The sequence below is a fragment of the Phalacrocorax carbo genome, chromosome 16 (assembly GCF_963921805.1).
Source record: "Phalacrocorax carbo chromosome 16, bPhaCar2.1, whole genome shotgun sequence".
Classification (NCBI taxonomy): Eukaryota; Metazoa; Chordata; class Aves; order Suliformes; family Phalacrocoracidae; genus Phalacrocorax; species Phalacrocorax carbo.
Window position 1 is genome coordinate 860,618 of NC_087528.1, and position 12,884 is coordinate 873,501.

A 12,884-nucleotide genomic window follows, 5' to 3' on the forward strand; every position below is an offset into this window, starting at 1 on the left:
CCCTGGAAGGGTCTTCCAGAAGCTCCTCGAGAGGGAATTTCAGTCTCACTCTGCGCTGGACCTATTTACACCCTGTCACACTGACCTGCCGGAGGAGTCGTGGCTGTCACATCCCTCATGCTTTTCCACTTCCATCTAGGAGTGAAACTTCTGGAAGCTGGTAGCTTCATCAAGCTACAGAGTGGATTTGGATGGGAAGGGAGGAGAAGGGACCAAACATACATCAGAAAAGATGTTGAAGCAGACAGGTGCTGCCAATCTCTGGGTGTTCTGGGGGCCCAGGAAGTGCAAAGGTATGCAGGAGAGGGGCAGGTCGGTGCCATGGTTGGTTGTTACTAAGAATACAGTTGCCCCCACGCTAGTGCCTGCCTGCCTGATAGGATTACCAATAGAGGCAAATGGCAGCAAGGATCGTGGCTTCACTTCCTTCCTCCCACCCCGGGGATTTAATCCCATCTTTGCTCATGTTTTGTTTTTAGCCAGTCAATAAAAATCTCTGCTTCCGCAGATATCTCCCAAAGCCTTTTCCCTGGAGGAGGCTTTGGGGGCAGGTTCCCATGTCTGCTCCCCATACACAGGGCTGGGAGAAAGCTCTGTGCTGGTTTTACCCTGGCAGGAATAGCTTAGGCCTTCTAATTTCAGCCTGCTTTGTAAAAGGTTGGCTAATCCTCCCAGCAGTCTCAAGAGGCAGGAAATCCTTGGTGGCAGAGGTTGGAAGGAGCTGACAACCCCGTGGCCGGTCTCCTTGTGTGCTTGTGATGGCTTTAGGGCACATCCTGGTTTTTGAGCCTCCTGTTTTTCAGGTGCCCCAGTAGCAAGGTGCTCAGGGGGAGGCTCTCACAGCCCAGCTACTCTTGGCACCCACTTACCCAGCGGGTGCGACAGCAGCTTACGGCACAAACGTGCCACCGATATCGCCCGCAGCTCCTGGGGAAGGTGCAGCGACGCGCCGAGGCGCGGTGTAGGTGCGCTGCGAGATGCTCCTCGCGGGGGGAGCCAGGACGGCCGCCCCTTGCCCTGCCAGCTCCTCCGCTCCCCAGGCAGGGCCTAACAAGGTGCAAACGCTCATTAAGCACGACCCGGGGGGCAGCTGATGCTGATGCAGCTGATGCACAGAGCTCCCCGAGCTGCGGGGGCCCGTCTGCCCCCAGCGAGCACCCCAGGAGACAGGGCAGAGGGGACGGAGACCCTCACTTGGAGACAAGTCAAACAGCTAGGAGCGGTGCGAGTGTGTGCGCAGAACGGTTTGGGAACCGCTTTTTGGGAATAGGGCCGTGTCTACGGGAGGAGGGAGGCCGTCCGGAGCCGGACACCCGCACCGGGCAGAGGCGGGCCGCGCCCAAAGCCCCCCCTAGGGCTGTCAGCGGGGCCGGGGGCGGCCGGCGGCTCCGTGCGGGGGTGGGGGCCGGGCGGTGGGCAGGGCCCGGGCAGATGACGCCGGGTGAAGCCGGCCCAGCCCCGCCGCAGCCCGAGCGGGCTGGCCCCGCACCCCCGCCCCGCCCCGCTCCCCCCGCGCAGCCCGGGCGGGTCGGACCGGGCGGGCTCCGGCAGCAGCGCACGATGGACGTGGCCGTGGACTCGTACCTGGCCGTCTCGCTGCTCTTCACCGTCCTGGCCCTCGTCCTCGCCTCCGTCTTCGTGAGGCTGCGGGGAGGCGCGGGGCAGCAGCCCCGGGAGGCGGCGGAGCCGGCCCGGGAGGGCGGCCCCGGGCCCCGAGCGGCGGCGGAGGGAGCGGGGCCGGGAGCGGGGCCGGAGGGCGAGGCGGGCCGGGTGCCGGTGGAGGAGGTCGGGGCGGGCGAGGAGGGGAAGGAGGCGGCCGGCGAGCCCCGGGAGGCGGCGGCGGAGCCGGAGCCGGAGCCGGGCCCCGCGGCCGAGCCCAGCCCCGCGGCGGCCGAGAGCATCCCCCGGCAGGCGCCCGCCGAGCGCCGGCAGCCCGGGCACCGGGAGGATGCGGAGAGCAAGGTAAGGCCGGCTCCCTGCGGAGCCTCGCCGCGTGTCGTGTGTCCCCGCCGCGCTGGCCCCGTCCCGCGGGCGGGAGCGCGCCCCGGGCTCGCGTCTGGAGCAAGGGGGGTCCCTGCGAAGGCCGGCTTTGCCCTCGGCCGGGGACGAGCCCGTTGCCCCCGAGGGCGGCGGCGGTGGGGGGCGTCCCGGGCTCCTCTGCGCCGCCGCCCCCCGAGGCGTGCTTTTAAAGACAATCAAGGTGTTGAAGGTTTAAGGGAAAAGACGGGTTTGTGTGCGTGAGCCTCTCCTGTCTGCACATCCAGCCCTGGGAGCCTTTTCCCTCTCCCAAGAGTTAATCCAGGTGCTGGGGGGGTGGGGGGTTACTCCTGCTGCCTGCATCCTCTTTCTGCAGCTGCAGCAAACTGTCCCCTTGGCAGCACAGGGCTCCCTTTCGTTGTCCCCGCGGCTGTCCTTGCCCACCCCAGGGAAGGGGACTGGCTTCCCCCTCCCTCCCAACCCAGCAGGACGCTGGCCCCAAGGTCTGACCCCTGGCTGAACTGGGGGGGCTGGAGGGGGGCAGCGATGCCTATAAACACCCGGTAAATCCTCCTTCAGCACCGGATCTTGTTTAAAAATAAAAGGGTGAGCCAGTATCTGTGGAAGGAGCTCGCTTTGCTCTTGCCCGGTGCAGGTGGGACTCGGTGACAACCCAAGGTGCCCAAACTGGCGGTGTTGGTGACCTCCTCCCGGGGCGGCCCCTTGCCCCAGTGGGGTCGGGAGTGATGGGGTGGCTCAGGAATCCAGGAGTGATGCATCGTCTGTGTGCGGGCAGTGTGTTTCAGCTGGGGAGCGCCGGCCTGGGGCCCAGGCGCCTGCTGACTATTATTAGCTGCATTTGTAATCCTCAGCGGCTGTATCCAGGCTGCCGGGCAGTGCGCAGGCAGCCCTCGCCTTGGCAAGCATCGCCACTGACTCACTGGCCGGCCTTGGGCAAGTCCCAGGGGGCTGCGCACCCCCCTCCCTACCGTGATGCTCTGCAACGCCCTGGGGTGAGCCCTGACCTGCTCTCAGGGCTGGGAGGTGTGTCTGCCTCCCTGTGCTCCTCCTCACCCCCCCTTGGCGTTTCTGAGCCTCCGAGCTCGCTCTCTCCCCTTCCCGGCACCCCTTGGCCATGGGTACGGCTCTCGAGCAGCCCCCTCCATCATCCCAGCATCCTGGAAGCCACATCTGTCCCTCTGCGCGTGATTTATTGGTGCTTTTGAGTACGAGGATCTCTGTCAAGCTGGAGAGCCCCCGGGCTGCCGTTGGCTGGCTGGGCCCGGGCTAGCCTAGCTCGGCAGCAAAGCTGGCCGCCCGGCTGGAGCTGCTGCGGGCCCGGGTCACACCCAGCACTATCTGATGAAGTGCAGCACCCTGTCGGGACAGACAGCTGTACCCAGTGCTGCCAGAGCTCACGGGTTCTTCTGCTGTCTCGCTAGCCTGAGCCTTCTCAGGAATGTTTTCCCTCCCTTCTGGCGGCTCTTCAGTCCTGATTTCTTTGAACAGGCACTGCCGCAACGCTTACTGCCTTCAGAGATGGGCACAGTGCGGTAACAGGGTTTTGTGTGCCTGGAGGTGAGCCCTTGCTCGAGGAACAGCGGGTCTTGTGTCCTCCAGAAACCTGGCTGTGCCCCATGAGAAGAGTCCTGGCCAGTTTTTGCTCCTGGGAATGGTCACCTTGCTGTAGGGGCAGGGCAGGGCAGGTTGCCCTGGACCTGAGCAGCATCTCCTTGGGAAGGCCAGGGACCAGGTGGTGGCTGCGATCTGGGTGGTGGTGGAGAGCAGCAAGAAGGGGGAGGGATGCTTCTCACTGCTGCGTTAGTGTTTGTGAGCGCTGGCCCGCACGTGATCTTGCGGCTGCCAGGACCGCTCGGTGCAGGCTGCCTGGCCAGGGCTGGGGGTCCCATGGTGCTGGGCGGCACGGCGGAGGGAGTATGTGCGTCTCCAGCAGGCACCGCACACGTGTGAGAGGGGAGCAGTGCCTGGGCTGCTGACCTGGGGGCTGATCCTGCGGGCAGAGTGGGGGAGACTGTTCACAACTCTGCAGAGTCTCCCCTGGGTTCCCTGGTTTTGCTCCCTGCAAATATCCTCAAAGTTGCTTCCTCCTCCTCCTCCTCCAGCACTGCTTAGGCCAAAGCCCAGCAGATGTTACAGGCACGGATGGGACTGGCCTTGGGCAGAGCAGCGAGTGCTTTGCAGGCGGCTGCTGGTGGGAATGCGCCCTATCGAACCCGTCTTGGCTCAGCTGAGAGCTGCGGTCCCTTGATGTGACTCAGCAGACGCGGCTCCCAGACACCGTCCGCTCTGCTGCGGGCTCACGGCAGCGTCGGGGCTGCTGCAGGCTCAGGGCTTTTTGGTCGAGTTGGTACATCAGGAAGCGGAGGGCTGTGTTTGGCACTTGGAGAGCTTGTTTCCCTTTTTTTTTTTTCTTTCTCCCCCCCCCCCCATTTGCTCAGCACGTACTGCGCCAGGCTGGTTCAGATTCACTGCAGCCATTAACCACTCGACCAAAATGCTCATGGATGAACCCACTCAGGGAGAGCAGCCTCGGCGTGTTTAACGGCTGGCTGGAGCTGTGCACCCTGCTGCCTCCTGCCTTCCCTTCTCCCTGCCTGTGCCCCTGAGCTGGGGCAGCCGTGGGGCGCAGCCTACCTCCTGCCAGGGCAGCCTGTGATGTGCAGCGTGGGTCGAGGCTTCCCTGCCCTCTCGGGCAGGAACGGACCTTTGCAGCATCGTGCCCGTGGCCGTAAAATGAAGCCGTGGCAGAGCAGGGAAAGGAGCCCAGGAGTCCTTGTTTCCATTAACTGCTGGTAGTGCTTCCCCTTGTCTCTGCTTGCTCCCATCACTGAAAAAAAGTTAATTAGTGTGTCGCTGTCTGTTCCCATCCCCATCCCCTGCTTGTTAATGGATGTGGCAGCGCTGTCAAAGCGATCCCCTAATGAAAAGCTGTTGGGTGGGAACTGCAGCATTGCTGGGGCTGCCAAGTCTTGTTCCTGCAAGAAACAGTCAGAAAACTTCAATTCTCTCATGAGTGTGTCTGTCATGGAAATGGCAGGTGGCAGGGACAGGGCAGGGTTTTCAGTGACGGTCCAGAGCCACAGCTGGGATGCCGTCGTGGCCAGGATGCTCTGGAGATGGGGAGGGCGAGCGGGCAGGGCCAGGCTCTTTGCCAGGCAGCCTGGCTGGTTTGCCAAGGGTTAACTGCAGCTGGTGGCTTCAAACGGAGCAGGGTCAAGTGGGTGACAGTGGGGAGAGTGGGTACAGCTGTGGGGGTGATCAGGCAAGGGGGGGCCTTGTACCCAGAGGCGTCCAGCTCATCCTGGCCAGGGAAAGTCACGCAAACGCCGCCTGTTCAGGACAGTGTGCCGTGCTGTCACCCCGACCGCAAAGGCACGAAGGGGATGTCACCTGCCCCTTCTGCAGAGCTCCCGGCACCTTTCCCCTGTGCGTCCCACCCCCATCTGGGGCTCACTGGGGCTCCCAGTGCTCCTGGACACACCAGGCAGCAGAAGCACAAACCACCCAGCTCCCAGCAGGGACTCTAAATTTAAGAAATCAGCATCTCCCTCTCTAACACCGCCTGCCTGCCTTCCCAGTGCCGGAGGGGAGAGGGTGTCTAATTAGTCTGGCTTTAATTGGCGGCTGTGCAGGCTGTCTCCATGCTGCTGCAGGGCAGGAGCTCTGCCGTCCCGCAGCGCGGAGGGGAGGGATGCGGTGATATGCTGCCCCTCGTCGCAGTCTCAGCAGCAGCGCGGGCCCCTGCCAGCGGGATGCGGGGCTCTCCCGCTGGACCCGTGACTGCTCGGACGTGCCCTGGCTCCCACCCGGTGCAGTCGGTGCCAATGCATCATCTCTTGCAGCGTCTGCAAATTGGGAAGCGAGGCAGGACGTGTGTCACCCCCCCGCGGAGCCTGTGCGCATCGTGCCCTCCCCTCCGTCCCGGTCATGGGGTTGGAGCTCAGGGCTGGTGCTGGGATGCGGTGTGGGGCACGGCTGCGTTGAGCTTTACGTTGTGTCCTCTACAGTGGGGTGGGGAGGTCAGGCTGCTGCCCAGTCCCTTCTGGGCTGGGTACGGAGAGCCTTCAGAGCCTGGGCACTGCTGCAGCAGAGGCCACAAGGACTCTTTGCCTTCTGAAGTGCCCACCCACATGAACAGCTGCTGGGTAAGGCTTCGAGGCAACGGCAGGCTTTGCCTGCCCCTCCTCCCTGCCCAAGGATGCTCTCTGGCCCATTGTGGTAGCGAGATGTCCCAGCATCAGTGCCTGCGGCATTTGCTTGCCAGAGGGACGAGCTCCCGACAAGCCGGAGGGGTGGGCTGCTGGGGGTGCCGCACTGTAGCGTGGCACTGCCTGTGGGGATGGGTGTGCTGAGCTGGGACTCCTCACCCTGCCGTGGGACACGCTGGCGTTTTCCTAATCGGACCTGGTGCTGCCTGAGCCCTCGCTGGGGGCTGCGTGGACGCGGAGCTTCAGCAGAGCTCTGGCCACTCCGTGGCTCATCCTTGCCCGCAGCAGGGATGGGGGGGCTGGTGGGAGCAGGTGCTCCCTGTGCTCTGGGGGCTCAGACCTGCAAAGCGCTGCCTCTGCACGAGGCACATCCCCGCCAGGCACCCCGGGGCTGGCAGGAGCATCGCCCGGGGCAGGAAAACTGCTCTTGTTCTGTAGCAGCTGCTTCTCTGACTGGTGGGAGGATGGAGAGCCCTGGCAGTGGGGTAAAAGGGAGCTGCTGACATAGCAGCTGCTTTGCTTTGCTAAACTCTGCCCAACATTATTATTTATTCTTTTTTTTTAAAGGCTTCTTCCTTCCCCTTTTCCTCCTGGCTTTTCTCTTGCTGGCTGGCTGTCTCCTGTCTGCTTTCTTTCCCTCTTGCAATGTCTTGCATCAGGCTTGGAGCAGAAAGTGCAGCCATAAATGGCAACATGCAGGACCCAGGAGTTTAATCCAAGATAACTTTCTCCCCGTGGTTTGCAGCCTGGGATCTTCCCTTTTCCCAGAGCTGGAGTGGGGCGCTCATTTGTCCCCCTCCTGCCCATGGATGCCGGGGCTGTCCCTACAACTGAGGAGAGGGAGAGGAACACACCACCCCCATGGGCTCCTCCTGTCCCTTCTGCAAAGGGAAACCCATTGCTCAGAGGGGTTCGTGCTGGGAATGGAGGAAACGGGGAAGGAAATGGCCAGAAATGAGCTGAAAACCAGATGATGCTGCGATGGGGAGCCCGACCTCCATCTCCCGTAGGGCTGGGAGAGGGCTCATGCGGCGGCAGAGCCGCAAGCGAGGATTCTGGGGGGACAACACCAAGCTCCTGTGTCTGAGCTGTCATCCACTGGGTAACCTGGGCCGTCTGTGGTTGGTGCTGCCCGTGCCCAAAATGCCCCTGGGGGTCTTGTCCCTGCTCCTGCGTCAGCTTCACACGCAGGTGTCTCGCTTATTGGCTGTGGAAGCTAAAGGGCAAAAACGTGTTTCTGATGATCCAGCAAGTGCTTCAGCTCTAAAGCCAAGAGCTGCCAAAGCCAGGACAGATGTATTGCTGCACTGGTATTTAAGGTAAATGACTAGTCGGGTTTGTAACCCTGCGGTGGCGGGTGCTGGGCTTTCCAGAGCCCCTGGCGAGCTGTGCAGAGGTATGATTCAGATGCGAGCAGGCACGGAATGTGCTGTGGAGTGGGCTGGGTCCACCCTGCCCGCAGGGAGTGCAGGGCGCGTTCCCTGCCCCGCGTGGCCTCGGCGCCAGGCAGCTGCCGCTGAACGTGTCCCCTTGCCGATGCCGGTGGCAATGCGATCTTTGTTTGCTGCAGCAGCTGGCCTGGGTGGCCCATGTCAAGCCTCCTCCAGATGCTCCTGGAGGATGATGTGCACAGTCTCCCTGCAGCGCTTCTTGTCACCCTTGTTTTTCTGCAGGGAAGCTTTCTTGTTTGGCATGCAACCTTGGAGAGATGCTAGCTTGAGGCTGGAGCACTCGGTCCCTGTTTTTCCAGCAGATTCTGCTGCTGCCTGGCCCCAGTCTGTTCTTCCCTCTCTCCCCACTGCTCAAAACTGCCTCCCGGCATTGCCCCTGGGCTGTGTTTCATACAGGAGAGCAGTGCCTGGGGTGCCATAGTGTCCTCTTTGTTGTCAAGCCTCCCAGCATTGCCCCAACGTGTTGCCCCTCCGTTTTTCGGCTGCAGGGCAGTACCCTGCTCTTGCACGGCCTCCAGCTCAGCTGCTCTTACCCCACGGCTGTAAGGGGAACCGGCGCAGCAGCACCCACCGGCCACAGCAGGTCTGAGGAGCCCCAAAATTTGGGGCAGGCTTCTTGGGGCTGTCAGGATGCTCCAGGCAGGGAGGGCTCTCCCCTCCGCCCTGGCTGGCAGGGGCTGCGGCACAGGCAGGCTCGGGGTGGGGGTTTTGTCCCTGCTGACCGTTTTTCAAGCAGCCCAAAGGCTGCTCCCAGCCCGGCACTGGTATTTTCGCTGCAAGGCCGAGGCATGCGATGTCCCCGCTCCCTGCCCACGCGTATCCTCCTCCGCGGCCGCTCTCCTGGCGCAGCGGGGAAAGGTTCAGCTGGGAAGCGGTTGTGCTGGGAGAGGGCAGGGGAAGGAAAGCTTTGCATGGGGGTCGAGGCCGTTCCGCGTTCAGAATTGTTGTGGGGCTGAGAGGGCAGGGAAGCCCCGGCTCCAGGATCGCGGTGTGGGGACGGGAGGGTTTCGAGGGGGTATTACCCTGCGATGGAGGCAGCTGGCAGAGCAGGCCCTGCGAGCGCTAATGAACTGAGCACACTGTGCTGTTCCTCTCCTCTCCCCTCCTGCTAGCCCTGATCTGCTGCGTCAGCATCCCGGGCAGCTGCCTCCAGCCCTGCCAGGGCGGCCGAGCCCCGTGGTGGCTGAGCCGCTCCCCCTCACCGAAGGCTCCTTGCAAGGGTCCTGGTCCCGTGGGCTGGGGCTGCCATAGAGGGCAGCTCATGAGCTCCAAACCAGGCTCAAGGCCTGGGCATTGAAGGTCTCTGGCGTTCCTCGCTCCAGCAGCCGTGCCATGGCTTGGCACGCAGCTCGGAGGCAGCGTGGGCTCGGGCCCCGCGGCAAGGCGGGCTGCCGGCCACATCCGCAGGTTTGTCCGTGTGTGCTGATGCTGCCAGGGCTGGTTGGTTGAGCAGAGAGAGGGCTCAGCGGTGTTTGTGCTCAAAGCTTTTGCCTCTTTCCAGATACCACCTTTGGGTGCCTCACCTGGGTCCAGCCTCGGGCACACGGAACAAGCAGAGGATGGATGCGGCCACGCGGCGCTCGCCAGCAAGGCAGAGGTGCGTGGGACGGAGGGCTGGCCTGGGGAGGGTGGCTTTTAATGGCTTGGTCCATTTGAAGCAGAGGGAAACAGTGCTCCAGGTGCAAATGTGCTGCTAGGATGTGCGGGGAGCGACGCCTGGCTCCCGTGGCGGGTCAGCAAGCGGGGTCCTGCTGCGGCAGCCCGGGGGGCTCCATTGGTGGGGCAGTGATGGGGGCGAGCGGCCCTGGCGAGGCAGGGGCTGCAGCACGGCGGGAAGGGAGGTGCTGGTATCTGCCTCTAAGCCATCCAAGCAGAGAAACGTTGTGCTGCAGCAAGCTACCAGCTCCCACGAGTGGGGGGTTCCCAGCCACAGCCGTGGCACGTAGTTGTTGCCTGCCAGCCTGGCATCCCCGGCTGCTCCCTCTCTGCTCCCATCAAATGTTTCTTCCTCTGGGTTGGAGCAGAGATATTTTCCTTTCTTGGAGGTTTGGCACACGAATTTCCTACTTGCTCCCACTTAAATGCTCAGAAACACCCAGTTCCAAATGCCTGGGCAGGGAACAGGCTAAAATAGCCCTTCTTGTGCCGGCTCCTGGGGGGCCGGGTCTCCCTCCTCTCTCACAGGGGGAGAGGGATGTGATGGGGAACCACTGCCCTGGGCTTGTGGCCGGTCCCCGGGCCAGGGCTGAGCATCCCCTCCCCGCACCCTCCGTGACGCCTCTCCTTCGGGTGCTGCCCTGCTCCCAGCCATCCCTGGGGGAAGCCCGGGTGTCCGGTGGGAAGTGCCCATGTTTGGAAGCATGGCCCAAAATAGCGGTGGCTGCAGGGGTCTCGGCAGCGTGTCCTTCTGAGGAGCCCGAGAGCCGGGTGGCAAGAAGAAGCCAAATGGCTGTGAATAATGCGCATTCCTCACCGATGACAAACGAGCCTAGTTCTGGGTCGGGGCCGCATACCGCGCTCCAGCAGTTTATCTAAAGCCGTGCACTGCAAAGCCAGCGCTCGGCTCTGCGCACCGTCCTTCTCAGACCATTTTCGTTTCCCTTAGGTCTCCTTCACCCCGGCTTTTCCTTTGTCCCCGGCAGTGTGGTGGCTTGCCAGGCTGCCTCCACGCCCCTTCCCCTCTCTCCCGTGTGCTTTGCCCTTTGCACACCAGCCCCATCACTTTGAATCGAGTGCGTGGGGCTGGGGAGGATGGGGGAGGACACGTGCTCTGGGGCGCTGCCCATCTCCCCGCTCGGCTCGTGGGGGTTTGCAGCCGGGGTGCTGTGCTTTGCGGGAGGAAGGCACGTATGTGGGGGCATTGCCACGTGTCCCTGTCTCACCTCCAGAGCTGAAGCGGTGCTCTCCCTCCCGCTTTGCCGTTTGCATGACACTGCTGTGTGTACCACAAGCGGAAGGAATCTGTGCTTGATAAAGCTTGTTGTAGCTGTTAGGAGGCAACCCCCAAAACTCCCAAAATTGCTTTGCATTTTTTAAAAATAACGTGCTGTTGCTGCTGCTGTCTGTGCTCCAGAGATCAGCTGCGCCGCCGCCGTGTGTGGGGCAGCAGCCAGCGGTGCCTCGGGGGGTCGCTGCCAGGCAAGGCTGGGAGGGCTCCTGGCGGGGTCCCAGCACGAGCTCCCCCAGTGCTGCCTTTGGCCACCGGTCCTGACTGGCAAGTGCTCCTGCGCTTCGGAGCAGCCGCTCGGCCCGTGGCTGCAAGGTGGCTTTTCCTGGGGACCTGCCTTTTCCTGGCGCTGGGCTGGTCCATCCCAGCCTGGCCTGGGGCACACACAAGTCCCCGCGGCTTGTGGCTCGGTCCCCTGCACGTCCCTGGGCAGGGTGGGGGACACAGGGGGTGCTGGCGAGGGTGCCAGCCCAGGAGGATGCTCGGGCATGAGGCTGTGCCTGGGGACACCGGGATAGCAGGTTCTTCTTAAAAACCTTAATATCCCCTTGATTATGGGGAGGCACTTGCATTTTGCAGCCTTTGGGCAGGAGTGCACTAAGCAAGACCAAATCCCCCCCACTGACGAGGGAGGACAAAGCAGACTAACACACCTCGCTTGTTAATGAGCATCATTTTGGCCTATTCCACGAAGGAGGCAGGGAAGGGGTACCCAGCCCTCGCCTCGGGAGCTCCGGCGTCTGCCTCCCTGCGCTTGGCTCTGATGCCCTGGCCAAGCACAGCGCCTTCTCACGGCTGCTCTGGTTTTAACTCCTTTAGGAGGAAGATCCGGACTCAGAAAACGAGAAGCTGGTGGTGAAAGAGCCAGGGGATGAGGATGGTGAGTGCCGAGCAAGCCAGCACCCTGTGGGGAGGGTGCGGACGGGTCTGAGGGGCTGCAGCCCTGGGTGCTTGGGGAGGGTCTCCTTCCTTCAGGAAATGCAGAGGAAATTCCTGCCCCGGCAGCAGCCCCTGTTTGCTTCCCCAGATGCCCTTGGGCTGTTTGCCATGGGGTAGCTCTGTGATGAAGCTGCCCCGAAAGCTCCTTGCTCACATCCAGGACAATCTCCAGGGGCTTTAGTCAGAGCCGTGTTTAACTGATTAGCCAATTAGTTGATTGGAAAATGATTAATTGACTAATTGGGGTGACAACTGCTGCACTCATAACAAAATGAAACAGATGGTGCCAAGAAAGAGTGTGTGTCTGAAGGGGACTCTGCTCCCCTGAGCATGCCCGGGGATGCTGGGACGTCCCCAGGAGCCCCTGCCCAGGGTGGCCGTGGGCAGCAGGAGAGCTTGGGGCATTCCCGCTTCCCTGCCCCGCTTTGCGTTTGCCCTTTTTAAGGCGCGGTGTGGCAAACCCCTGGCTCGGGAGGATTATGTCAAAGGCCACAGAGAATCAAAGTTTAATCGTGGTGCCATGCCCACAAGGTGGGTGCCTTTGGAGACAGAGTTCCCAAAAGATGCTTATTCCACCCTTTTAGGCTTCCTCACAGCACTGGTGATTGGGGATGTTACTGTGTGGGACTGTGGGAGACCTGGTTTGAGGAAGGATGGATGTATCCTGCCAAATGGATGCTCAGTAACGCTGCTCTGCCAGGGTCTGCCTCCTTCGGTTCAGCCCTGTTCCAGGGCTGCTCCAGCTCTGCTGTGCATCACCCCGAAGGGGCTGCGGCTCGGGAGCAGGCAGAGACGACAGCCCAGGCCATGGGTCATGACTACCCCAGCATCCTCCCTAAGTGTCTCCTGCAGACACCCACCGACTCCTCTCCTGAAATATTTACCCCATTTCTGAGGTGTTTTAATTGGACCGGGTGAAGCGATGGCTCAGCTTGATGACAAGGAGGCAAGCGGTGTGAGCTGGGAATAATGGCGCTGCCCTGGCTTTGCTGGGGAGAAACCTCGCTCCTTCCTTCACCGTTTCTCCTGTGTCCCCCTTGGTCCTGGCCCAACTCGAGCCACCGAGCTGCTGCCCACGAGCAGATTCCCCTCGGGCACGTGGGGACGGCACGGGCCGTCTGTCGCCAGCCCGCGGTGCTGCTGTGGTGGCCAAAACCACCAGCGCAGCCTCCCCCCGCTCCGGGAGCTGCCGGGGAGGGGGCAGCTTCTTGCTGCACGCGCGGGGCGTGCTGGAGCGAGCGTCTTTGGGGCAGAGGTGCACTTGAAGGGCTGCTTTCATCCTGCAAACCCAGGGTCGTAGCGCTGGTAAAGCAAGGGCGGAGAGGTGAAAGACAAATGTTG

At 62.4% G+C, this 12,884-nt stretch overlaps 1 protein-coding gene across 4 annotated transcripts in view; it reads left to right on the plus strand.

Moving 5' to 3' along the window:
• Window positions 1-1,423: 1,423 nt before the first annotated feature.
• MXRA7 (matrix remodeling associated 7) overlaps window positions 1,424-12,884 on the plus strand; it is a 29,048-nt gene continuing 17,587 nt past the window's right edge. The window contains exons 1-3 of one of the 4 annotated variants that reach the window (XM_064466786.1): window positions 1,438-1,962; window positions 9,159-9,254; window positions 11,424-11,484. In XM_064466786.1, coding sequence (XP_064322856.1) covers window positions 1,561-1,962; window positions 9,159-9,254; window positions 11,424-11,484 — 559 coding nt within the window. In that variant the 5' untranslated portion in view covers window positions 1,438-1,560. Of the gene's footprint in view, window positions 1,963-9,158; window positions 9,255-11,423; window positions 11,485-12,884 lie in introns of all 4 variants that reach the window. The other 3 variants (XM_064466788.1, XM_064466787.1, XM_064466789.1) reach the window with 3 other exon arrangements.